Source organism: Ascaphus truei, chromosome 22 (genome assembly GCF_040206685.1).
Source record: "Ascaphus truei isolate aAscTru1 chromosome 22, aAscTru1.hap1, whole genome shotgun sequence".
Lineage (NCBI taxonomy): Eukaryota > Metazoa > Chordata > Amphibia > Anura > Ascaphidae > Ascaphus > Ascaphus truei.
In genome coordinates, this window is record NC_134504.1 from 16,284,751 (window position 1) to 16,312,334 (window position 27,584).

General features: G+C 54.3%; 1 protein-coding gene across 1 annotated transcript in view; it reads left to right on the forward strand.

The window, feature by feature from the left end:
* SLC39A11 (solute carrier family 39 member 11) overlaps positions 1-27,584 on the forward strand; it is a 258,516-nt gene that overhangs the window by 107,635 nt on the left and 123,297 nt on the right. Inside the window, exon 4 of the mRNA XM_075579851.1 lies at positions 5,986-6,184. Coding sequence (XP_075435966.1) covers positions 5,986-6,184 — 199 coding nt within the window. The remainder of the gene's footprint in view (positions 1-5,985; positions 6,185-27,584) is intronic.

Genomic DNA, 27,584 nt, shown 5'->3' on the forward strand with positions numbered 1-27,584 from the left:
CGTGTGTCTGCGTGTCTACGTGTGTCTGCGTGTCTACGTGTGTCTGCGTGTGTCTGCGTGTCTATGTGTGTCTGCGTGTCTACGTGTGTCTGCGTGTCTACATGTGTTTACGTGTGCCTGCGTGTCTACGTGTGCCTGCGTGTATACGTGTGTCTGCGTGTATACGTGTGTCTGCGTGTATACGTGTGTATACGTGTGTCAACGTGTGCCTGTATGTATACGTGTGTCTACGTGTGTGTGTCTACGCGTGTGTGTCTACATGTGTGTGTGTATACGTGTGCCTACGTGTGTATGTGTGTATACGTGTGCCTACGTGTGTGTATACGTGTGTGTATATATGTGTGTGTGTGTATATACGTCTGTGTGTATACGTGTGTCTGTGTGTATACGTGTGTCTGTGTGTATACGTGTGTCTGTGTGTGTCTGTGTGTATACGTGTGTCTGTGTGTATACGTGTGTCTGTGTGTATACGTGTGTCTGTGTGTATACGTGTGTCTGTATAGGTGTCTGTATAGGTGTGTGTGTGTGTGTCTACGTGTGTGTGTGTCTACGTGTGTGTGTGTGTCTGTGTACGTGTGTGTGTGTGTCTACATCTGTGTGTGTGTGTCTACATGTGTGTGTGTCTACATGTGTGTGTGTGTGTGTGTCTTATGTATAGAGATATATATATAGTGTGTTTGTACGGAGGGATCAGGCTGGAGATGAAGGAATGTGTGTGGGGAGGAGCTGCTTACCTTGCAGTCGGCAGCATCTTCCTCGTGCAGGCCGGGAGACGGACCCTGCAGTCATCTGGTACGGAGGGGCAGGGATCGGACGGGAGCCGGACAGAGGGCATGTGGAGGGGGGGAAGCTGCAGGGAGAGCAGCACGGGGCATGTGGAGGGGGGAGAGCAGCACGGGGCATGTGGAGGGGGGGAGAGCAGCACGGGGCATGTGGAGGGGGGGTGAGCAGCACGGGGCATGTGGAGGGGGGGTGAGCAGCACGGGGCATGTGGAGGGGGGGAGAGCAGCACGGGGCATGTGGAGGGGGGGTGAGCAGCACGGGGCATGTGGAGGGGGGGTGAGCAGCACGGGGCATGTGGAGGGGGGAGGGGGGAGAGCAGCACGGGGGATGTGGAGGGGGGAGGGGGAGAGCAGCACGGGGGATGTGGAGGGGGGAGGGGGAGAGCAGCACGGGGCGAAGGGCAGGGGAGAGGGGGCGAAGGGCAGGGAGGGGGTAGTGGGGGCGAAGGGCAGGGAGAGGGGGCGAAGGGCAGGGGAGAGGGGGTGAAGGGCAGGGAGGGGGGAGAGGGGGCGAAGGGCAGGGAGAGGGGGCGAAGGGCAGGGGAGAGGGGGCGAAGGGCAGGGAGGGGGGAGTGGGGGCGAAGGGCAGGGAGAGGGGGCGAAGGGCAGGGGAGAGGGGGTGAAGGGCAGGGAGGGGGGAGTGGGGGCGAAGGGCCGGTAGGGGGGAGAGGGGGCGAAGGGCAGGGAGGGGGCGAAGTGCAGGGGCAAAGGGCATGGGGGGTGGGGCGAAGGGCAGGGAGGGTGGGGGTGGGGGCGAAGGGCAGAGGCGGTGGGGGCGAAGGTGGGTGGGGGCAAAGGGCAGTGGGGGTGGGGGCGAAGGGGGGTGGGGGCGAAGGGGGGTGGGGGCGAAGGGGGGTGGGGGTGGGGGCGCAGGGGGGTGGGGGCGCAGGGGGGTGGGGGCGCAGGGGGGTGGGGGTGGGGGCACAGGGGGGTGGGGGCGAAGGGGGGTGGGGGCGAAGGGCAGTGGGGGTGGGGGCGAAGGGCAGTGGGGGTGGGGCGCAGGGGGGTGGGGGCGAAGGGGGGTGGGGGTGGGGGCGAAGGGCAGTGGGGGTGGGGGCGAAGGGCAGTAGGGGTGGGGGCGAAGGGCAGGGAGGGTGGGGGCGAAGGGCAGGAGGGTGGGGGTGGGGGTGAAGGGCAGGGAGGGTGGGGGCGAAGGGCAGGGGGGGTGGGGACAGGGGGCAGGAGGGTGGGGGCGAAGGGCAGGGAGGGTGGGGGCGAAGGGCAGGAAGGGTGGGGGCGAAGGGCAGGGAGTGTGGGGATGGGGGCGAAGGGCAGGCCGGGTGGGGGCGAGGGCAGGCAGGGTGGGGCGAAGGGCAGGGCGGAGGGGGCGAAGAGCAGGGCCGGAGGGGGCGAAGGGCAGGGCCGGAGGGGCGAAGGGCAGGGCCGGAGGGGGCGAAGGGCAGGGCCGGAGGGGGCGAAGGGCAGGGGCGGAGGGGGCGAAGGGCAGGGCCGGAGGGGGCGAAGGGCAGGGCCGGAGGGGGCGAAGGGCAGGGCCGGAGGGGCGAAGGGCAGGGCCGGAGGGGGCGAAGGGCAGGGCCGGAGGGGGGCGAAGGGCAGGGCCGGAGGGGGCGAAGGGCAGGGCCGGAGGGGGCGAAGGGCAGGGCCGGAGGGGGCGAAGGGCCGGGCCGAGGGGGCGAAGGGCAGGGCCAGGGGGGGGCAAAGGGCAGGGCCGGGGGGGGGGTGAAGGGCAGAGTTGGGGGGGTGAAGGGCATGGCCGGGGGGGGGGTGAAGGGCATGGCTGGGGGGGGGGGTGAAGGGCATGGCCGGGGGTGAAGGGCAGGGCCGGGGGGTGAAGGGCCATGCCGGGGTGGGTGAAGGGCCGGGCCGGGGGGTGAAGGACCGAGGGGGGGGTGTGAAGGGCCGGGCCGGGGTGAAAGATCCCTTCCCCTGCGGTTACTTACCTCGCACCGGGCCGCGCTCCTCCTCCTCCTCCTCCTCGGATTCCTCGGCGGTCTCCGTTTCCCCGGCGATGCGGAGCTGAGACGCTCAGGTGAGGAGGTGGTGTGGGCCGCCGGCCCGTACAGCTCCCGACTGAGGGAGCCGGAGCAGCGCTTCCGGGGATGGTGAGCTGGGGGCGCGGCCTCTAGGCCTGAAGGTTCGGTCGTGCTCTGGGGGGGGGGGGGGGTGGAAGCGTTCTGTGGGAGGGAGCACCGGGGGAGAGGGTGATGTTTGTCAGGTCCCGCGGAGTGGTGATAGGGGGGGTTCCGTTGTTGCGGGCCAGTGCCGGGAAGGGCGGGGGGGGGTCAAGGCCGGGCAGCCGCTGAGGAGGGGGTGAGAGGGTGGATGGGCGTGTGTGTGTGTGTGTGTGTGTGGTGTGTGTGTGTGTCCTTTGTGACAATAGCTTCCACAGGCTTATTAATATTACACAAAAATAATTGGGTTTGAACTGAACGAGGCTTAAGATATAATAAATTGTATTTATTCCTTAGAATAAAGGTGAACACAACAGATAATACAGTAACAAACAAGAAGTACACTTACATAAGGGTTGGGGAATGAGAAGTATGATGTAGCATTTCTCTCAGCAGTCAGGAAATCATTCAGGTGATATCAGGTAACCATATCAGCAAACGAAGACGAATGAAGACTTTGCATGAAGACCAAAAATGAAGACAAAGGATAGATGGGAAACAGCAGGTTATAAACCCTTTGTCCCTCTATCTGTAACATTAAGACCCTGGGATTGGTTTGCAATTATCTCCAGCCAATCTTTGGTGGGGGAACACATTTTAGGACAGGCCCCCCTGCTAGCTGGCACATGTGCAGTAGAACTCTGGGGTCTCCTTTCTGAGGCCCCACATGTGCAAATGGAATGCCAGGCCAGCTACCCCTCCGGATCTTGGACAAGATAACCTGTGTTGGACAGTGATAAGTGGGACATTTAAAAACTGCTATGGAATGCGCCTCCCCCATACTCACAGACAGGGAGGGTAATAAAACCTTTTGAACAAAACTTAAGTTCTAGCCATTGGGACTCTAGGGCCATCTGTCATCCTGATAGCTTCAGAGACATTTCTTTGCTTTGTCCATACCTGGAGACACAGTATTAACGGACTATTAACCCTTGTGCTCCCGGATGGATTCTAGTGTGTGGGTGCAGAAACTGAGGTACAATAACAGAGGGGCAACAGGAAAATACACATTTACAGGTTATAACAGGGGTGAAATCACATTTCTGGACCTCAGTCCAGTTAACCCCTCGTCTCCCTGGTGGGGTCAGGGGTGGCCAAATGGGGTGCAACCCCTTTAATACCGGGCCACCCCCTTTCTCCCTCTACATCCTTCACTCCACCTCATGTGCGGGGGCGGGCCAAGGGAGCAATGTCATTGGCCTGGCCCAAGGTCCAATGAGATTGCCGCTAGGGACACGGGGAGGGGCACAGGGAGACACATACAGACATAGAAACATAAGACGCTTTCACAAATATATAGTAAGATATATATATATATGTGTACATACTACAAATACTGTATGTCTTTACTAACTCAATGATTCGGCTTCCCAATGGAGTCTTTTTCAAGAGGGCGCCATTGGGACACGCACACGCACACACACGCGCACACACACTGACACACACACACACACTGACACACAGACACACACTGATACACACACACACACACTGACACACACACACACTGACACACACACACACACACTGACACACAACATTATTGCACCTGTCAACCCGATGCTTTGTGTTAACATTGCTGCATTATTCTGTGCGTTAAATCGTGTTAACGGGGGGGGGGGGGGTAATAAAGTCTGCTATAAGAGAAATAGAACAATAGTTAAAATAACTACCAACATCCTACCAACAAAATTAGATTGTAAGCTCTTCGGAGCAGGGACTCCTTTTCCTAAATGTTGCTTTTATGTCTGAAGCGCTTATTCCCATTATGTGTTATTTATATTGTTATTTATATTATTATGTCCTGTGTATTACTGCTGTGAAGTGCTGTGTACATTAATGGCGCTATATAAATAAAGACGTACATACAATAAATCAGTGCTTCAGAGTAAGCGGCGAAGTTGCAATAATGATGGTTGATTGGTGAAGCCAAAAAAATATATACTAATTAATGTGAGTATGACTTGATTGTAGTGGTCTTAATACACACACACACACACACACACACACACACACACACACACACACACACACACACACACACACACACACACACACACACACACACACACACACACACACACACACACACACACACACACACACAAAGAAGTCTTGTGTGAATAATACTGTCCATAGCTCACCTGTGGGGGTGAATGTACCTGCATGGAGGGGAATGGAAGAGGATAATAGAGCTAATATCTCTGTGAAAACAGATATGACTTGTTCTCCGCACCACTCACAGGTCTAAACCCCTAGAGAAACTGTGGCATAGTTGTAAATCTTCACCCCAGGTTTAAATATAAAAAAAAAAATGAGGAACCACTGGGGTAGTACTCACAATTGTTGGATTCTGGCTTGATATGTGTGCTTCTAGCAAGTAATGATGGGGCTAAGCACAAAATAAATCTATATTAAAAACAATTTATTAAGTGGGTGACAACATGGAGTATGGTATGTGGGTACTCTGACATGTTCCACGTTCACTGCACTTTGTTAAAGAGTCTGTTGGCAGGGCCTCTGACCTCTTCTCCTTTGTGGGTGTGTGGATGTTGGCAGGGACTCTGACCTCTCCTTGGTGGTTGTGTGGACATTGGCTGGGCCTCTGACCTCTTCTCCTTGGCGGGTGTGTGTGGATGTCCTGGGCCTCTGACCTCTTCTCCTTTGTGGGTGTGTGGATGTTGGCAGGGACTCTGACCTCTTCTCTTTGGTGGGTGTGTGTGGACATTGGCAGAGACTCTGACCTCTCCTTGGTGGGTGTGTGGATGTTGGCAGAGACTCCGACTTCTTCTCCTTGGCGGGTGTGCGGACGTTGGCAGGGACTCTGACCTCTTCTCCTTAGTGGGAATGTTGGCAGGGACTCTGACCTCTTCTCTTTGGCGGGTGTGTGGGAATGTTGGCAGGGACTCTGGCCTCTTCTCTTTGGCGGGTGTGTGGGAATGTTGGCAGAGACTCTGACCTCTCCTTGGTGGGTGTACAGACCTTGGCAGGGACTCTGACCTCTTCTCTTTGGGCGGGTGTGTGGGAATGTTGGCAGGGACTCTGACCTCTTCTCCCTCTGTCTCTCTCAGGTGATGCTGGCGGCTTCCTACTGGTCCCTCCTGGCCCCTGCGATTGAAATGGCGGAGACGTCTGGGCAGTACGGCCGCTTCTCTTTCTTCCCCGTGGCGGTTGGTTTCTCGGTGGGCGCTGGCTTCGTGTACTTCGCTGACCTGCTCTTGCCGGCTCTGGTGTGTAACCCCTTCCCCTCCACTTTTAAAATTGCTGGTCTTTGAAGTGGGACAATCCAATTGTGAACTTTTCAGCGCTAGCGGCATGTATCCTTGGTCAAAGTCTTTATGGGCCACATTTACTAAATGGTGCTATGCCCTGACACCCGCTGGAAAATGCCTTTGGGCTCGTTTGCTTGCATGAGTAACAATGTGTCGTCCTTGCCCAGAAGGTGTCTTAGCACCACTTTGTAAACTGGGTCTGTATATCTCTCTGTTCACATGTGATCCATGATTATTTTATCATTGTAGCGCTGTGCTCCTTGTTTGCTTCATGTAAGACTAATACAATACGCAGAATATTATTTAACCTGTATATTAAACCTCCACTACTATCTAATATAGTAAAAGTGGGGATTTGATAACTATATAACAAATATATTCGGGGACAATACAAGGAGCTTTCAAAAGAACTATTCATCCCACGGGCAGTACTAAGGACTCGGGGGCATCCTTTAAGGTTGGAGGAAAGGAGATTTCACCAGCAACAAAGGAAAGGGTTCTTTACAGTAAGGGCAGTTACAATGTGGAATTCATTACCCATGGAGACTGTGATGGCAGGTACAATGATATCTTCAAAAAAGGTTGGACATCTTTTTTTATAAAGGAAAGGTATACAGGGATATCTATCTTCTTTCTACATATATAAAACTGAAATTGTTGTTTGTGAGTCCCTGTAGACAATTTAATTGGTCCGTCGGTCCGCCGCCCTTCCACGGCTCTCATTGGCCGGTGTGCCTCGCCCCCCCACGGCTCTCATTGGCCGGTGCGCTCTAACCCAGGGGTCCACAACCCCCGGGCATGCTGCTGCTGCCGCCTGAGGTGAGGAGATGCTCCCTGGTGGTGGTGGTGTCGGCTGTTGCTGCTGGGAGGGGCTTAACTGAGACGTGAGTTTTTGACCCCCCAGCCCTGTTTTTGCCCCCCCCAGCCCTGTTTTTGCCCCCCCCCAGCCCTGTTTTTGCCCCCCAGTCCTGTTTTTGCCCCCCCCAGCCCTGTTTTTGCCCCCCCAGCCCTGTTTTTGCCCCCCCAGCCCTGTTTTTGCCCCCCCCGGCCTGTTTTTGCCCCCCCGCCCTGTTTTTGCCCCCCCAGCCCTGTTTTTGCCCCCCCAGCCCTGTTTTTGCCCCCCCCAGCCCTGTTTTTGCCCCCCCCAGCCCTGTTTTTGCCCCCCCCAGCCCTGTTTTTGCCCCCCAGCCCCGTTTTTGCCCCACCCGCCCCGTTTTTTGTCCCCCCAGCTCTGTTTTTGCCCCCCCCGCCCCGTTTTTGCCCCCCCCGCCCCGTTTTTGCCCCCCCGCCCCGTTTTTGCCCCCCCGCCCCATTTTTGTCCCCCAGCTCCGTTTTTGTCCCCCAGCTCTGTTTTTGTCCCCCCAGCTCCGTTTTTGCACCCCCCAGCTCCGTTTTTGCACCCCCCCAGCTCCGTTTTTGCACCCCCCCTGCTCCGTTTTTGCACCCCCCAGCTCCGTTTTTGCACCCCCCCAGCTCCGTTTTTGCACCCCCAGCTCCGTTTTTTGCACCCCCCACCTCCGTTTTTGCCCCCCCAGCTCCCCCCGATACAGTGACAAGACACACACAGTGACAGACACACTGACACAGTGACACCCCCCCGCCCCTGCCTTCACCCCCGCCCCTGCCTTTGCCCACCCCCGCCCGTGCATTCCAGCCCCCCGCCCCTGCATTCCAGCCTCCCGCCCCTGCCTTCCACCCCCTGCCCCTGCCTTCTACCCCCTGCCCCGGCCTTCCACCTCCCCGCCCCTGCCTTCCACCCCCGCCCCTGCCTTTTTTCAACTTCATCTACTATGTAACTATATGTAACTATGTAACATGTCAGGAGTGTGGGTTAGTTAAACTCTGTACCGCTGTATACTGCGACATACCACTTTTATTGCTGGTTCCTCATACTCGTATTTCTTTTTAGCCCCCATTTTCTGTACAACGTGGGCAACAGGGGGGTCCCCCCTGATCCAAACCCCCACTATATTCAGCTGCTGGGAACCCATTGTTCCTGAGATACGTACCAGCTGCCGAATCACGGGCCAGTATTGGGAAGCTGGAACCTCATCGGTGGTGGCTTCCTATTGGATGGCCGTTTAAATCCCCATTAAAAAGCAGGAAGTAACACCGGTGACTTCCCTGGTGTGCCGGGAAGCGGTGCATCCCTGGAGCTGACAATATTGTCGCCCAGTTCGAGGGAGCCCTCGGCTCCAACCCTGTAAAAAGAAAACATGGGGGCCAGTTAGGCTGGGATTGCTCCCCTAAAGGGGGTACTGTCTAGTGCAGGGGCGGCCAACTCCAGTCCTGAAGGGCCACCAACAGGTCAGGTGTTGTGAATATCTCTGCTGCATCACAGGTAGCTCAATCAGTCCCTGCTTCAGCACAGGTGGCTCAATCAGTGGCTCAGTCTTAGATTGAGCCACCTGTGCTCAAGCAGGGATATCCTTAAAACCTGACCTGTTGGTGGCCCTGGCCTGGAGTTGGCCCATCCCTGGCGTAGTGTTTCCCGCTCTCCGCCGGTGATGTTTGCCGTGTATCGCAGCAGGAACCAGCAGTAGGGGGCGCTGGTTGCGGTGTCAGGCAGTCTCTCTGAGTTAGGAAGGGTTAACGTGGGGTTACTGAGGCTGCGGCCTCCTGAGAACCCAGTGTGCTGCCACAATGTATCATTATATTCACCCGTCACACCGTATCACAAAGACCTGGCAGTCCTTGTTGCCGTCACGATAATAATTATAATAATAATAATAATAATAATAATAATAATCTGCATCATCATATACTGCTAGGATAAAGCTTGCATTGTTTAAAGGGCTTATCAGCGGTCCCTTTAACTATATTTATTATATATTGCTGCTGTTTATTATTAAGTCGTTCAGGCTTTGAAGAGCTTGTAGTCTTAACATTTGAGACACAGAAAGATACCACCTAAATGATATTGCCAGCGGCCATTTTAACAACCCAGAAAGCCAAAAAAGTTCTAAAATAAAATGCCTCCACAAGAGTCTGGGCGTGTGTGAAGGGCAGACGCAGCGACGGAGCCGGCTTGCTGCTGTAATTGCATCACAGTTGGATTAATGTCACTCCTGTGGCATATTCTCAGAAGGTCAAACGCCACCAGTGTCAGACCAGCTATCAGCAACGTCGCTGCTGAACATTAACGCCCGCTAATTGGGTGCCAACTGACACTCCGCGTTGACGCTTGTTGAAGGCGGTGTGCAGGCTCTGCACGATAAATAGTTAAATGGTTTACGCTTTGAAGGGCGACTATGTAACGTGGCTGGGGAGGGATATATGTCATCACCGTCTTTACTTCTTGTCTCCCCACTGCTGGATGAAGTCTCCCCAGTGATCTCCCAGGTCCTGCGGTTACAGCCGCTCTTCTCCACGTCGCTCCCACACATTCCCTCATCCCATCCTCTCCAGCCCGTGTCTCCCCACTGCTGGATGAAGTCTCCCCAGTGATCTCCCAGGTGCTGCGGTTACAGCCTCTCTTCTCCACGTCGCTCCCACACATTCCCTCATCCCATCCTCTCCAGCCCGTGTCTCCCCACTGCTGGATGAAGTCTCCCCAGTGATCTCCCAGGTGCTGCGGTTACAGCCTCTCTTCTCCACGTCGCTCCCACACATTCCCTCATCCCATCCTCTCCAGCCCGTGTCTCCCCACTGCTGGATGAAGCCTCCCCAGTGATCTCCCAGGTCCTGCGGTTACAGCCGCTCGTCTCCACGTCGCTCCCACACATTCCCTCATCCCATCCTCTCCAGCCCGTGTCTCCCCGCTGCTGGATGAAGTCTCCCCAGTGATCTCCAGGTCCTGCGGTTACAGCCTCTCTTCTCCACGTCGCTCCCACACATTCCCTCATCCCATCCTCTCCAGCCCGTGTCTCCCCACTGCTGGATGAAGTCTCCCCAGTGATCTCCCAGGTGCTGCGGTTACAGCCTCTCTTCTCCACGTCGCTCCCACACATTCCCTCATCCCATCCTCTCCAGCCCGTGTCTCCCCACTGCTGGATGAAGCCTCCCCAGTGATCTCCCAGGTCCTGCGGTTACAGCCGCTCGTCTCCACGTCGCTCCCACACATTCCCTCATCCCATCCTCTCCAGCCCGTGTCTCCCCGCTGCTGGATGAAGTCTCCCCAGTGATCTCCAGGTCCTGCGGTTACAGCCTCTCGTCTCCACGTCGCTCCCACACATTCCCTCATCCCATCCTCTCCAGTCCGTGTCTCCCCACTGCTGGATGAAGCCTCCCCAGTGATCTCCCAGGTGCTGCGGTTACAGCCGCTCGTCTCCACGTCGCTCCCACACATTCCCACATCCCATCCTCTCCAGCCCGTGTCTCCCCACTGCTGGATGAAGTCTCCCCAGTGATCCCCCAGGTACGGCGGTTACAGCCTCTCTTCTCCACGTCGCGCCCACACATTCCCACATCCCATCCTCTCCAGCCCGTGTCTCCCCACTGCTGGATGAAGCCTCCCCAGTGATCTCCCAGGTCCTGCGGTTACAGCCGCTCTTCTCCACGTCGCTCCCACACATTCCCTCATCCCATCCTCTCCAGCCCGTGTCTCCCCACTGCTGGATGAAGCCTCCCCAGTGATCTCCCAGGTCCTGCGGTTACAGCCGCTCGTCTCCACGTCGCTCCCACACATTCCCACATCCCATCCTCTCCAGCCCGTGTCTCCCCACTGCTGGATGAAGCCTCCCCCAGTGATCTCCCAGGTCCTGCGGCTGCAGCCTCCAGTCTCCACATCGCTCCCACACATTCCCTCATCCCATTCTCTCATCTTACTTTTTGTGGTTGCCTTGGTCTGTTAATCTCTCTTGGAACCCAGTCGAGTTTCATCTCTGTCCAATGATGGTCATATCTTTTTGCCATGTGCCTGGCTCGCCGCCATTTTGAATTTCTTCTGGCTAGTGATGTCACGGACGTTTGTTTGCATTCAAACCCATTCATTCATTTTCCTGTCTCTGCAGGTAATACCCAGCATGCATCTCTCTTGGCGTTGTCTGAAACTTCTTAATTGTCCTTGCATATATATTTATAATATAGCTGTGAATATATTTTAAGGGAACATTCCCCTGCACCCCAAGAGGAAAGTGTCCCACCCGTGTATCCTGCCCGTGCTCACGTATGGATGTGAAACTTGGACTCTAAATGCGAAGAACATTCAGAAGCTTCAGACAGCTCAAAGACGTATGGAGAGATGCATGCTGGGTATTACCAGGAGAGGCAGGAAAAATAATGAATGGGTTCGAAACCAAACAAAAGTCTGTGACATCATCACAAGGTGGAAGAAATGAATATGGCGGTGGGCATTTGGAAGAAACAAGACAATATTTCAAAGGAACTTTCCACTATGCCTCAAGAGGGAAGTATTAGACCCGTGGATCCTGCCCGTGCTCACGTATGGATGTGAAACGTGGACCCTATATGCAAAGATAATTCAGAAGCTTCAGACAACTCAAAAGTATGAAGAGATGCGTGTTGGGTATTCCCCGAAGAGACAGGATAAAGAACGAATGGGTTTGACACCAAACAGTCTGACATCACATGGGTGAAGAAATTAAAATGGCGGTGGGTCAGACATATCGCAAGAAGACATGACCATCGTTGGACAAAGATGGGAACTCGACTGGATTCCAAGAGAGGTTAAAAGACCAAGACGCCCAAAAATGAGATGGGAGGGTGAGATCAGAGAGGCTGTAATCGCAGGACCTGGGAGATCACTGGGGAGTCTGCATTCAGCAGTGGGGAGACACGGGCTGGAGATGAAGATGATGAATATAGCTGTGGGCCTGTGCATATGCGTAACTAACGTACATGTACATATGTGTGTGTGTGTGTGTGTGTGTGTGTGTGTGTGTGTGTGTGTGTGTGTGTGTGTGTGCGCGTAGTATGTGTATATGTGTCAGGGAAGTTAGACTGAGGCGTTAATAAATCTCTGCCCTTCTGTCTAAACATACTGATTCCCCAGCTAGACATATCCGCACAATCCTATCGGTTAAGCCTGATCAGCGACACGTTTAGTTGTGAAACCTACACAATCCCCCCCCCCCCCCTCTCTCTGCCATGATTTCCCTTCTGCTGTGAATGAGGCGTTCTATTCATCTCTTTAACGACAGCAATCAATGCAATAACACAACCCTGTCACACCGCCTCTGCTCTCCCCCCTCTCACACAGAGGCTAAGAGAGGCCACCTTGCATCTGATTTCCGTCCGCCTTCTCTCTTTCGCGAGCCCTGTGGCTCTGCACTCTGCTCCGGTGGGTAATTAAAAGCCAGACGGCCCCCGTGGGAGCGAGGGTATTAATTGTATGCAAGGGTCTCATTAGGTCTCCCCACCAATTATGATAAATAAGGTGAGCGCTGGAAGTTTAATCCTTCTCACCCTGCAAAAAAACAAAACAAAGAGTTTGGCATAATATTCTCTGCCATTTGGTGACTTATCGGGGGCGGATTGGCGCTCGTGATTGGCACATTTGGGTGAAGACAGGAGATGTGTGGCTGTTGGTCAGTGTGTGTGCCGGGATGTTGCCAAAAACAAGGAAACTGGCACACGGGCGCCCAGCTTCTGTTCATCAGAGGTTTAACCAATAGAACCTCCTGTAATAATAATAATAATATTACTTAACCCCTTCTTTGCTAAAGGGCCAGTAAGTAACACGCTGCAAAAGGCAAAGCTATTGATGCCTCTCTAACTCTGGCTTGTGCCTGCATTGACCAGTCAACACACACACAGACGCGTATGGGGGAAGAGATCTCTAAACAGGCTGTTGATTCACGTGTGTCCCAGGACCTACTGATTAAGTGAGATGAGCGAGCTTCAACTGAGGAGGAGGGGTCACAAGACCTCTCAAAATTGATACCAATTTACAGAGACAGACAGAGTCTTGGCAAGCTCAAAACCCAAATAAATATATAAAGAGGGGGAACGGGGTTGTGCGTGAGCAACACCCCTCCCCTCTGTTCTTTTTGTTATTAATTGTTTAGCCTTAGGCATGCTAAATTACCCCTGAAGAAGGTCCCTCTGGGGACGAAATGTCGGAATGAGTGAATGCTGGACTGAATAAAACACCGTTTTCTGCTGCTCCCTGTGCTGGGCTGGTATTTGGATCACCTTGGTGATCATTAATGACTTATGTATCTTATATATATTTCAGAATGTTTGTCTCTGTGTTTCATTATACATACCCAAACTATGAGACTGCGAACAGCCAAGCTTGGAAAGATTACTTTATGTATCGAAATAAGGCGACTGTCGTGGTTTGAATCCTCTCGAACACTCCAAAGGGGGCGGGGGTGGGGGGGGGGGGGGGGTACTGACTGCTAGGGAAGTTAGTTTCCATGTTGGACCACATCTACTGTGTATTTTGGAAAGTTGTTTGTCTGGTCGCTCTGCATTTGGACGCCTCTTAAGATATCGTAACCACATTTTGCTGGATGGTTCCTGAGATCAAGAGATCAAGGAGCAGGTTTTTGTCTGTTTGGATACAATTGGATATTTTTTTTACATTTTTATTCTATGAGTTATAACAATGTCCGACAAGCCAGACAGCCACTGGGTGTTGCACCTGGCAGGCTGTGTATCTGGCACGTGACATCATACTGGTGACATCCAGTGGCACATAGCCTGGTGGCAGATAAGGAGAGGCAGATAGCTGTAGAGATTGCACATAAAGCAGATGATGAAAGAAAGAGAGGAAGTCGGTTGGCGCGCGAGGAGAAAGTAAGAACGCTGGAGAAGGAGAGAGGGGCGGAGAGAATTGGGGACATCATTAGGTATTAAAGGAAAGTGATGGGAGGGAGAGAGGAGGAGGAATGAGGTTGATTTCTTAGAATTCCCACGCAATGCCGGGTACTTTTAGCTAGTATATATAAAATATTTTCAGCCCTTGTCAATCCAGTGCTGGATGAAGCCTCCCAAATGATCTTCCAGGTGCTGTGTTTATAAACCTCCCTTCTCCACGTCGCTCCAACACATGTTCTGATTTCATCCCTCTAACTAACTGTTGATCGTCTTGGTCTTTTGATAGCCCTTGGAATCCAGTCGAGTATGTTCCTTGTCCAATGACGGTCATTTCTTCTTGCCATATGTCCGACCCACCGCCACTTTGACATCATCACAAGGGGAAGAAATTAAAGACTTTTGTTGGCTTCTGAACCCATTCCTTCTTTTTCCCTATCTCTTCGGGTAATACCCAGCATGCGTCTCTGAAGCTTCTGAATTGTCTTTGCATTTAGGCTCCAGGCTTCACATCCACAAGGCCACGTTTATAGTGCCGGCGACGACCGGCGAAAGTTGCACTTTAGTTTGTAGCGACGCCGCTGGCGACAAGGCCAGTGACGTCAGGAAGCAGGCAGGCAGGCAGAGTTCAGTAGGCGCTCTGTGATTGGTGTAGAGACAGTCACATATGGCGACTGTCTCTTCCAAAATTAAATTTCAATGGCTTTCAAATTTTTTGTCGCTCCGTCACGCAAGCGACGAATTCAATGTATTTGTTTTGGTGCGGCGTCGCCGTCGCCGGGCAGTATAACCGCAGCCTTAATGAGAAGACACTGGTCGAACACTCTCTTCTTGAGGCACAGTAGAAGGTTCCCTTGATAGATTGTCTTGTTTTTTTTCAAACGCCTCCATCCCATCGTCATTCTCCCATTGATTCCATCCCTTTCTTGTGGCCGGCCAAGATGGACATAGTCTGGTTCTTCTTCTACCCCTGTTCCATTTATTTAGATCTTTGTAGAATTGACACATTGTGTTGCCCATCGCTTTGGTCTTGCAGCTAAGGGGCCATCATATTCCTCAACGCAGTACAACGGGGTGTGAAGACGATAGCAACACCATCACAAAATTAACTGGTTCAGTAGCAAAGGAGCGACCTGTTCCATGGAACTCACAATCTAAAAGAGTACCCTCAAAATGTATTTGTTTCGCAGTATTGTAGTTACCACATTCTACAAAGCTCACAGGTTCAGACGAGCTAGTAATGTAATGTAAATGTGTAACCGGGGATACGTTAGGGATGTGAATAACAGGTGTTTTGGTAGCTTGGGGCGGGCGTATTATACACGATACCTGTTCAGGGAGAGTTCTCTCTATCTATCACACGCTTCCTGCCGAGCCAACAAGTCTGTATATTAGCAGCCAAATGCCCTGGCTTGATTTCCTTCAGGAATGTGCATTTCTCTCAGTTTTGTGGAATAATTAGTGGCTGCGCGCTGAGACACTTCACACGCTGAAATCAGCCTCTACTTAGTGTGTTTTTTTTCCAACCAGAAATGTGACTGCATAATGAATATACAACAGGCAATATTACTTTAACTCCGTGAGTGCCAAAGTGGCCATCGAACCAAGGGCAGTTGCTTTCATGAACGCGTGGAAGGTTAAACCTCTCCACATGCTCTGTGTCTCTATCCCGTCCTCTCCCACTCTCGTCTGCTCTCTGCTCCTAGGGTCACGAGAAGCTCTGACTAAAGGCTTTTCCCTAACCCCTTCCCATGTCACCCTCGTCTTCCTAACGCTTTAAGTGAAAGGTTTTCTGATCGAAGGGTGACGTTCTGCGTCCCGTGTAGGAGCCGGGAGCACACGGCGCCGGGGAGCGGGAGTCTGGCGTGTGGTTAGAGTCGGCATTTTCCGAATAATGAAATTTTGGGCCCGAATCAAATGCAGACCTCAGTGCAACCCTGAGTTTATCCGCCGGTTACTCATGGGGGAGACAGGGACGGGATTTTTCTGATTTTCGTTGCCGTTTCACGGAATATTCTGTCGTCAGCAGAAAGTCGCAGTAAATACTGTACGACGTGTTTAAAGTGCCATGTGACCTGGGGCCGTTGTCTGCAGCAAGGGGCATTGTAAGAGAGATTTGTGAATGCATATTAAGTTACCAATGTCTGGTGGTGAATAGTCACGAAACGCAAAGTGTTCGCGAGCAGCAGCAGTCTCACAGTACCCAGCTTCGTGATCTTGTTTGAAAGCTCCTGCACATCTCTTGTAGTAATCCGCTGCAAATCAAAATACCACATATGAGCACAGTCACACGTCTCAGACAGGTCTGCAGCCCTGACTTTCCCCATTATCTCTGAACATAGAATACTTCCACTGCAGCCAGGGATTCTGGGTAATGACATGCAAATGAGCACTCAGTAATAATCCACAAAACCTTGGAAGCTCTGTCAGAAAGTCCCTGCAGGACATCGGTGACCAACATGAGCTCAACGGTTCATTTCCCAGAGGGCCTTTGTGCTTCACATGTGAACTATATCTGGATGGTGTTTTTACACCTCCAACGTGACGTCATTTGACGCCGTCTTGCCATGGCGACGCAGCGCCAGAAAGCCGCCGGACATAAGGCAAGTGATATACAGAGGCCTCGCGTGCCCTGCAGGCATTTCATTTAAATACTTTGGGGAAGAGCGAGGGGGCCTCTATAAGCGCCACGCCTCCACCGCGAAAATTTCGCGCCCTCAACCTTGTGTTACAGTATTACCTTCCCAGCTCTGTCTGTGTTCTCCTAGAGGGGGGTGGGGGGGGTGAAGGCACCCAGCGGGGTTAATTTCGACAGAGACAGGAGAAGGATCTGTGGGACAATGGTGACGGGGGGGGGGGGGGGGGGGGGGTTTGATCATTTCTGGTGTCAAAAAGGTGCCGGGAGGACTTCTTCCAGATGTGCCTCCAGGGTACTGAGCCAGGGCGATAGCAGGTTACAGAAAGACTATGAGAGGACATGTGAAGGCTCTTCCAGGGAATTCGGAAAGGCCTTATGTTTGGGGTGACTTGGGGCATGAGAGGTGCTTCTCTTAACCCATGCACCACCGTAGTGGGCCACACCGCAAAATGCCACACAAGGGGTAAGGATGTTGCAGTGATTGGGAAGTTGCATCTGGGAAAATCGGCAGCAGCCACCATATTGAATTAGCCCACCCAAATATAATTGACGTCCAATGTTTCTCTTCATCAGGATGTTGAAATTAAAAGCCGCGGATAATAATAATGATTGATTAGCGTTTTAACCCCGTGCGGCTTTAGAGATGCCTGTCCTTTTACATTGCGGGAAGGAAATACAGAGCAAGTTTTCTCATCCCTCGCTACGACTTTCATGCATGTGTGGGGGGGGGGGGGGTGAGATCTCCGTGTTGATACCCATTTAAACGTGCGAAACACTTAAGACCGGTTTAAATCTTCCGTCTCACGACAGCTATGCCCATCTCGGCATGGAAATGTGGCTGTATCCATGGTAACGTGCGAAATGTCCTTGGAGTGCGGGAGGAAAAAAAAAACAAGTACCATTTCTAAGCACTTACCCACTTACCTCCCTCCTCCTCCTCCTCTCCTACCCCCCATCCCGCCACCCCCTTTAAAAGCCTGTAGAAGAAAAGGCAGTGGGCTGTCCTGGAAATTAAATGCCTGATGGGTCTTGTATGATTGAAGGGTCAACTTGTGGTGTTTGCCGGTGATCTGCGAGTTTCCCCGATTGTAGTGGTTCAGCTGGGTTTGGTGGAATTTACCCTTTCGCTGCCGGAGGTCCTGCAAGGCATTGGCAACCGAAAGGTTAAAGCAGCAACTGCCCCTTACTCAAGATATATTGGGGGGGGGGGGGGGGTTAGTTAGGCTCCGCTTATGGCGTCGGCGACGTCAGGCTACGGTCGCTGGAAAAATCACATTGAGGTGACTTCCAGCGATCGCGACCAAGCCGTCGCTGCATCGCGCTTACTATGAGCGCAAGCGACGGTGGCAATGCATTTGTTTTGACGCGACGTTGCTGTCGCCGGCACTATAAGCGCTGCCTTACTCAGACAGAACAGCAATCTTTGTATCTCAGTGGGCTCCCCCATAGGCTGATGTTTCAGTGTGAGAATATAAAAATGATCATTAAAAAATAAAATGATGTCAAACTTCAACCAGGGGATTCCTTGCCGGATAGTGTGAGACGGGCAGAAGTGCTGGGGCGGTGTGTACTGTACGTGCACCAGACGGAGAGGGGTGCAGGAGAGAGAGAGACAACATAGGAATAAGCAACACAAGGGGTTAAGAGAGGAGGTAGTAGGGTTTTGTCTGTAGGCAGCTACAAAGTATCCTTCATATTGTGTTTGTGTCGAGAGAGGTTCACCAAACCTGCCTAACCCATAACCGCTCGGCATACCTGTGCAAGGGACTCTGGGTAATGAGCTGTCACATACAGTAGTGTCACCTTTTGCTTCCTATCCACTTTATCATGGACCCCTATTAGCTTACACCTGCCGCATTCGGGCGAGCTCAGACACTCCGCTTGGCTTGCGAGAGCGCGGGCTCTTGCTGCTGTAGCACGAGCAATCTGGGCTCAGAGAGTAAGAGGCGATGGGGTGGCCATGACATCACGGAGCTGGTTCACCGTGATTGGCTGAACCGCTCGCGTGACGCAGCCGCCGCTTGAGAAGACACATTTCCTGTCTTTTCAGAACACCGCCGTGTGCGTGCGCACCAGGAGCGGCATCAAGGGATCCTGCACTTTGTGCTTGGCGCGTGCGCACACACGCCAAGGCACACAATATAAGCTCAGCCTTAGGCTAAGGCCCCGGTAACTCCGCTGCAACGCGCGCCCGCGAGATTGGCGGCGTGTGCAGCCGATTCCCTGGTCTGCAGCTCACTGCAGGAAGAGAAACCGGGGGGGGGGGGCGTGGCGGGGGGAGTGACGGGGGCGCGGCCATGACGTCACCCGGCAGGTTCGCCCTCATTGGCTGAACCGCCGGGGGGCGTGCCATAACGCTGGTCGCGAGTCCTGCTCTCAATTCTATTGAGCAGGAGCAACTCTCGCCCAGCGCTGCGGCCCCCCCTCGCAGCGGGCCCGGCGCCATTGAGGGGAGGGCTCTCGTCCGTGTGGCGGACGCTGTAGTAGGCAGCGGGGTCAAGGCCTTACACAGGTTTCGCAGCAAAGCCCGGGGCAAAAAGTCCAGCAGCCTACACACGGACAACTATTTCGACTTTTTGGATCTCATCAGTGACCTCGCGTTGTAAAGCTGGACACGGCTACAGACATTAAAAACAAAATCTCTTTGTTCCCCGGAACCTTTGAGCCTGGTACTGTCCGATTCACAAATGATCATTGTTTGACTTTTTGCTGTATGCTGTGTGCAACGGACAGGGAAAGGGTTAAAGTCTCCGGCAGCTCCGGGAGTCTGTCCCTTAGGGCATCTAAGGGACCTTTTTAATGGGAAGCGTTTTTTTGTGGTTTTGGTAAAAACTAAGAAAAAGCCAGTAGAATTTGTTAATGAGTTTCTAATCCCCGGAAAGTGGGAGGGAGCCGCGATCTCTGCAGCACTGCTGCTGAGCACAGAGAGACCTAATCCGTATCGTGCCAAATAATTCCTGCCCGTTTAGCGTTGTGCCGGGTTCAGCCGGGAGCAGCGTGTTGTAACAGAATGAGGCAGGCGTTTTCATCGTGTGTATAATCCCCATTTCCGTCTATCGAAATGGGGTGTTTAGGGGGTGACACTGCGTTTTCCCGGGGAGGATTTGTTAATGAGACGCCCCCCCCACATCCCCACACACACCAGCTGCATCACCGCAGAAACCGTCCTGGCGCCGCAGACTTCTGCTTGTTCATCCCCGACGCAGAGGAGAGCAAGTCTTGGTGCACCTGTTCCTTGGAACTTAACCTGTTGCTTCCGTTTCCCCCCCACGGTCATCTCCTCTAGGTTTGGGAGAGGAGACCTGCGGTATGAGTGTGTGCCGACTTCTATGTGATGCTGCCGTTCCGTGCTGCGGAATGCGTCGGCGCCTTACGATAGCCGTAGTGGACGGCTGCGATACATTAGCTCGGATCTTGGTTGAAGCAGCAGAGCAGACTACGGTACATCTCCAGTTCTTGGGTTCTCGGTACCGTAGCACTAGATGAGGCAGCCAACGCATGGCCGCTGGGAGACGATGAACCCCCGACGAACGTTCTTTGGGGGATGCTCTATACATGCAGAACAATGCCAGCAACGTATAGCTTTTCTATATGCCATATCCTGCATACCACAGCTTCTGCCTTTACCAGAAACCCTCACTATCTGTCCCAGCTCCTACGTGCTGTATATACACCCTATCCCACTATACCGGGTGCTTCCACTCCCCCCTCCTATTTAGATTACAAGCTCCTCAGAGCTGTTCGTCCTGTCCACCTCTTCTGTTGTACCAGTGTACAGTTGTTGTCGTCCTCACACCCGCATTGTACCACGCTGCGGAATATGTATGCATTATAACTATATTGCAATAATAATAGAGTAGGTTCTACAAGTTGCCCCTTATGTTGCCCCTTATAGATCCTACTCTTAAAGGAGCAGTTCCCACAATTTTTTTCAAACAGTTCTCTATTCACTCTCCCCCCCCCCCCCCATCTTTGTTTTACATGGATGATCAGCTCTGGGGACCCCCTGTTCCAAGGGGGGTGGGGGTGTCTTGGGTACACTGCACCTTTAATGTAAACAGAGGGCTTGATGTGGGAATAAGTTAATATTCCGGTGCCGTACTACAACACGTAGATGCTTTGTTATGGCATTTTGGTTACGGAGAAGCCAGTGGTGTTGGAGATCGGCACAAGTTTGTCAGCCGCAGAGCTTCCAATGTATGATTGTGGTGTCTAAGGCACAGGGAGATAAAGTGACTGACCCAAGGTCACAAGGAGGTGACACCGGGAATTGAACCGGGTTCCTCGCTTCAAAACACAAACACAGAAGCCCAAAGCTACTTCCAATGTGACAAAAATACACAGTGCAATACCTATATATTCTCTTGGAAAAGAGTAATCTAGTTTAACCCTTTGCCAAAGCGTCTTAAGCCTGCGAGCCACACCAAGGCATGACCGTAGCAGTCCTAACACTACCTGAGTTAAAATTCTTATTTACCTCTATAATTACAGGAAGAATGATCGCATTGGATCTGTAGTAACCCAGTAAAATTAACTGACCTGCCAACTTGGAAATTGGGAGGGGCGGGCTCAGCGTCCCTGTTACGAGTCAGTGTCTTTACTCGCTGAGCCGCTCCTTCTCCCCTTTAAGGCTTTCGATTACCCTACAGCAGCGATTGTCGTGCGGCCATCCGAAAAGGGGAGACACTGCGATAAAGTGCTTTACAAGCGTGGAGAACAGCTTCCGAACGCATTTGTGAAAAAGCCTAGGTGTAATGTTATTCATATAGCGCCACAGTATGTGCAGCGCTTTACAAAAGGACATTACAAGGTGTATGGGGCTAAGCGCGACAGGTAAATGACAACAGAAGGCCAAGGGGGAGACCCTTCCCTGAAGAGCTCACACTCTAACGTGTTTCTGCGCCGGTTGTGTTCCAGAAAGGAGAGAGAAACTTGTAACCACTTTCTGTGTGCAGAACGAGCAAAGCCACACGCCAGGAGTGGCCAACTCTAGTCCTCAAGGGCCACCAGCAAGTCGGGTTTTCGGGATATCCCTGCTTCAGCACAGGTGGCTCAGGAGCCACTGATTGAGCCACCTGTGCTGAAGCACTCTCGGCCGTTCTGGAAGTGGGCAGGAGGGCGTCACAGGGAGTTCGCTTCGACTCTCTGAGCACGGCTAGCCCCAACGAGGTAATTAGAGGAGGATTTAATGATCTCTCCTGGGTTACAGAGAGGGGGGAACCTCGCCCCACCTGCCGACCCTACACCGTAAAGCTAAATTAATTTGCTCGTGCAGCACTGATTTGCATCTGGCAGGAGAAGGGGTGAAGGCGGGAGGGGGGGGGAGTGTTGTTTTTCATGGCGTCTCCCTTGCTGAAGGCACCAGATTCTGCACAAGCTGCTAATATCCTTTGTACCCCAATTACTGCGCATGCAGCTCTGCGGGGAACGCGGCGGCTCCCACTGTGTCCATAAGACAGTTCTCGGACATGCCTCTCGCTCGGTATGTTCCTGCCTCAGCAACTTCAGCGCTAAGCGCCCAGCTCCACCGAGCAAAGGTTCAGGGGGTCCGGCCAATTGAAATCGGATTTCTAGTTAAAGGTGCAAAACATATTGAATAATACAAATTTGTTTCTGAAGCAAGCGACTGCCCCATAGAGCTTGCAATCTAAATTTCTGAGAGATCAAGCGTCCAATGCAGTCATTACCAACCTTTTTTTGGTTAGGGAACCCTATCATTATATTTGAGATTCTGCGGAACCCCAACCCTCTCTAATAGCGCGTCTGAGATCAGATGCATAGTACGGAACCCCAACCCTCTCTAATAGTGTGTCTGGGATCAGATGCTTTTTAAGGAACCCCAACCCCCTCTAATAGCGTGTCTGAGATCAGATGCATTGTAAGGAACCCCAACCCTCTCTAATAGCGTCTGAGATCAGATGCATTGTAAGGACCCCAACCCTCTCTAATAGCGCGTTGAGATCAGATGCATTGTAAGGAACACCAACCCTCTCTAATAGCGCGTCTGAGATCAGATGCATTGTAATGGAACCCCAACCCTCTCTAATAGCGCGTCTGAGATCAGAGGCATTGTAAGGAACCCCAACCCTCTCTAATAGCGCGTCTGAGATCAGATGCATTGTAAGGAACCCCAACCCTCTCTAATAGCGCGTCTGATATCAGATGCATTGTAAGGAACTCCACCCTCTCTAATAGCGCGTCTGAGATCAGATGCATTGTAAGGAACCCCAACCCTCTCTTATAGCGCGTCTGTGATCAGATGCATTGTAAGGAACCCCAACCCTCTCTAATAGCGCGTCTGAGATCACATGCATTGTAAGGAACCCCAATCCTCTCTAATAGCGTCTGAGATCAGATGCATTGTAAGGAACCCCAACCCTCTCTAATAGCATGTCTGAGATCAGAGGCATTGTAAGGACCCCAACCCTCTCTAATAGCGTGTCTGAGATCAGATCCTTGAATAAAGGACGATCTGGTATATTGTTGATTTTAAAAGGCATTTCATTTTCTTTATTTATCCCCCTTGCTGGTGTGTCACGGTCCTCTCCGGCAGTGATATTTTTGTCTGTGGTAATCCAGTGTCTTCCGCCTGACTCTGCCCAGTTCAGGACATGTCACCCCCGGCGACTTCTCTGCAGCTCATACCTTCATACCTGCCCGTTAACTGCCCCTATCAGGGGGTGCAACGTAACGCACAGGGGCAGAACCCAAACTATTCACCTGTTTACTACACTAATACCCTCATGCAAGACGCCTGGCAGGGAAGGTGCTAATGCCAGTGGAGTGTGTAGAGTGGTGAAAGGGTTAACCCTAGTAGACGCACGGTCGGTCTCTCTTGCTGGACCTGTGTTATCCTTCCCGGCATGCTGGGAGTTAACAGAGGGAACTGGACAGGCCCTGCTGGGCATTTCCATCTTATTTGGTCTTTCTGGCAGCCATTTTTTTTTATCCCTTTCCTGTTGGGAAAACGGGAGCCGTTGCCACGAAAAGGTGGGGTCTTTACAAAGGTGAAACCGGCGAGGCTGGGAGGAAACCTCCTATTTTCATAAAATCTCCAAATGAAAGCCCCAAAGATGAGCCCTCAACCCCCCCCCCCCACTGGGTAAAGGCATCACTTCCACTGGCAGGCTCCTGGTGTTGGCGCGGGTGGGACCCTCTTAACACGGAATGATAACAGAGGGCTCCGTAGGTTAAACATTGTGCGCTCTGTTTATTCTGCTCTGGGCTGTAATGGAATCAGATCCATCTGTCACTGCTCTCCCCGCGCTCCCCTCTCTCCCCGCTCTCCCCCCTCCACCGCTCTCCTCCCTCTCCCCGCGCTCCCCCCTCTCTCCGCTCTCCCCCCGCTCCCCCCTCTCCCTGCGCTCCCCCCTCTCCCCGCGCTCCCCCTCTCCCCGTGCTCCCCCCTCTCCCCGCGCTCCCCGCGCTCCCCCCCTCTCCCCGCGCTCCCCCCTCTCCCCGCTCTCCCCCCTCTCCCCGCTCTCCCCGTTATCCCCCCCTCTTCCCGCTCTCCCCCGCTCTCCCGCTCGGTGCCCACTCCAGACCTTTCAGATAGACGAGCATATGTGCACTGAGCTGGACAGACTTAACCATTTCAGCACCGGAGAGCTTAATATATCTTTAACATTACTGGTACTGTTGTAACTTTAAGGCGGGTGGGGGTGTCATATCTATTTGTCTTTCATCTTAGTCTACTTGTCTCTCTCTCTCTCTCTCTCCCTCTCTCCCTCTCTCTCTCTCCCTCTCCCTCTCCCTCTCCCTCTCTCTCTCTCTCTCCTCTCTCTCTCTCTCTCTCTCTCTCCTCTCTCCTCTCTCCTCTCTCTCCTCTCTCTCCTCCTCCCCCTCTCTCTCCTCCTCCCCCTCTCTCTCCTCTCTCACCCTCTCTCTGCCCTCTCTTTCCTCCCCCTCTCTATCTCCCCTCCCGTCTCTCACTGTTTCTCTTCTCTGTCTCTCTCCCTCTTTCTCTGTATCTCTCTCTCCCTCTCTCCCCCTATCTCTCCCTCTCTCCCCCTCTCTCCTCCACCTTTCTATTTCCTCCCCCTCTCTATCTCCCCTCCTGTCACTCACTGTTTCTCTCTTTTTCTGTCTCTCTCCCTCTTTCTCTGTATCTCTCCCCTCTCTTCCCCCTCCTCTCTTTCCCTCTCTCTTCCCTCTCTCCTCCACCCTCTCTCCCTCTTTCTCTTCCCCCTCCCTCACTCTTCCCCCCTCTCACTCTTCCCCCCCCTCTCACTCTTCCCCCCCTCTCACTCTTCCCCCCCTCTCACATTTCCCCCCCTCTCACTCTTCCCCCCCCTCTCTCACTCTTCCCCCCCTCTCTCACTCTTCCCCCCTCTCTCACTGTTTCCCCCCTCTATCATCCTCTCCCTCGCACTCTTCCCCCCCTCTCTCACTCTTTCTTCCCCCCCTCTCTCACTCTTTCTTCCCCCCTCTCTCTCTCTTTCTCCCCCCCTCTCTCTCTCTCTTTCTCCCCCCTCTCACCCTTTCTCCCCCCTCTCACTCTTCCCCCCTCTCACCTCTTTCCCCCCTCTCTCATTCTTTCCCCTCTCTCACTCTTTCCCCCCCTCTCTCACACTTCCCCCCCTCTCACTCTTCCCCCCTCTCACTCTTCCCCCCTCTCTCACTCTCCCCCCCTCTCACTCTTCCCCCCACTCTCACTCTTCCCCCCTCTCACTCTCCCCCCCTCTCACTCTTCCCCCCTCTCACTCTTTCCCCCCTCTCACTCTTCCCCCCCTCTCACTCTTTCTCCCCCCCTCACACTCTTTCTCCCCCCCCCTCACTCTTTCTCCCCTCACTCTTTCTCCCCCCTCACTCTTCTCCCCCCCTCACCGCTTTCTCCCCCCCTCTCACTCTTCTCCCCCCCTCTCTCAAACTTCTCCCCCCCACACACTTCTCCCCCCCTCTCACTCTTTCTCCCCCTCTCACTCTTTCTCCCCCCCTCTCACTCTTTCTCCCCCCCTCTCACTCTTTCTCCCCCCCCTCTCACTCTTTCTCCCCCCCTCCACTCTTTCTCCCCCCCTCACTCTTTCTCCCCCCCCTCTCACACTTCTCCCCCCTCTCACTCTTCTCCCCCCTCACTCTTTCTCCCCCCCTCTCACTCTTTCTCCCCCCCCTCACTCTTCTCCCCCCCTCTCACTCTTTCTCCCCCCCCTCTCACTCTTCTCCCCCCTCACACTCTTTCTCCCCCCACCTCACTCTTTCTCCCCCCACCTCACTCTTTCTCCCCCCACCTCACTCTTTCTCCCCCCACCTCACTCTTCTCCCCCCTCTCACTCTTTCTCCCCCCTCTCACTCTTTCTCCCCACCTCACTCTTTCGCCCCCCTCTCACTCTTCTCCCCCCCTCTCACTCTTTCTCCCCCCCTCTCACTCTTTCTCCCCCCCCTCACTCTTCTCCCCCCACCTCACTCTTCTCCCCCCACCTCACTCTTCTCCCCCCACCTCACTCTTTCTCCCCCCCACCTCACTCTCTCTCCCCCCACCTCACTCTTTCTCCCCCACCTCACTCTCTCTCCCCCCCTCTCACTCTTTCTCCCCCCTCACTCTTTCCCCCCCCCCTCTCACTTTTCTCCCCCCCCTTTCTCAATCTTTCTCTCCCCCCCACACTCTTTCTCCCCCCTCTCTCTTCCCACCCCCTCTCACTCTTTCTCCCCCCCCTCTCACTCTTCTCCCCCCCTCTCACTCTCTCCCCCCCACTTCTCCACTCTTTCCCCCCTCTCTCACTCTTCTCCCCCCTCTCTCTCACTCTTTCTCCCCCCTCTCTCTCACTCTTTCTTCCCCCCTCTCTCTCACTCTTTCTCCCCCCCTCTCTCTCACTCTTTCTCCCCCCTCTCACTCTTCTCCCCCCCACTTTCTCTCACTCTTTCTCCCCCCTCTCTCTCACTCTTTCTCCCCCCCTCTCACTCTTTCTCCCCCACTTTCTCTCACTCTTTCTCCCCCCCTCTCACTCTTTCTCCCCTCTCACTCTTCTCCCCCCTCTCTCTTTCTCCCCCCCACTTTCTCTCACTCTTCTCCCCCCTCTCTCACTCTTGTCCCACTCTCTCTCACTCTTTCTCCCCCTCTCTCTCACTCTTTCTCCCCCCCTCTCTCTCACTCTTTCTCCCCCCCTCTCTCTCACTCTTCTCCCCCCCCGCTCTCTCACTCTTTCTCCCCCCCCGCTCTCTCACTCTTCTCCCCCTCCCCCCTTCCTCCCCCTCCCCCCCTTCCTCCCCCTCCCCCCTTCCCCCTCCCCCCTCCCCCCCTCCCCCTCCCCCCTCCCCCTTCCCCCTCCCCCCTTTCTCCCTCCCCCCCTCCCCCCCCTCCCCCCTCCCCCCCCTCCCCCCGTCCCCCTCCTCCCCCCCTCCCCCCCTCCTCCCCCCTCCCCCCCTCCCCCCCCTCCCCCCCCTCCCCCCCTCCCTCCCCCCTCCCCCCCCTCCCCCCCTCCCCTCCCCCCCCCTCCCCCCCTCCCCCCCTCCTCCCCCCCTCCCCTCCTCCTCCCCCCCTCCTCCCCCCCTCCTCCCCCCCTCCCCCCCTCCCCCCCTCCCCCCCTCCCCCCCTCCCTCCCCTCCCCTCCTCCCTCTCCCTCCCCTCCTCCCCTCCTCCCCCTCCCTCCCTCCCCTCCTCCCCCCTCCCTCCCCTCCCCTCCTCCCCCCTCCCTCCCCTCCTCCCCTCCTCCCCCTCCTCCCCTCCCTCCCTCCCCTCCTCCCCTCCCTCCCTCCCTCCTCCCCTCCCTCCCCTCCTCCCCTCCTCCCCCCTCCCTCCCCTCCTCCCCTCCTCCCCCTCCCTCCCCTCCCCCTCCCCCCTCCCCCCCCCTCCTCCCCCCTCCCCCCCTCCCCCTCCCCCCCTCCCTCCCCCCTCCCCCTCCCTCCCCCCTCCCCCTCCCTCCCCCTCCCCCTCCCTCCCCCTCTCCCCTCCCTCCCCCTCTCCCCTCCCCCCTCCCTCCCCCTCTCCCCTCCCCCTCCCTCCCCCTCTCCCCTCTCCCCTCCTCCCCTCTCCCCTCCTCCCCTCTCCCTCTTTATTACTAGCCATGTACGGTTCAGATTAGGAGCAGAATTTGCGCTGGCT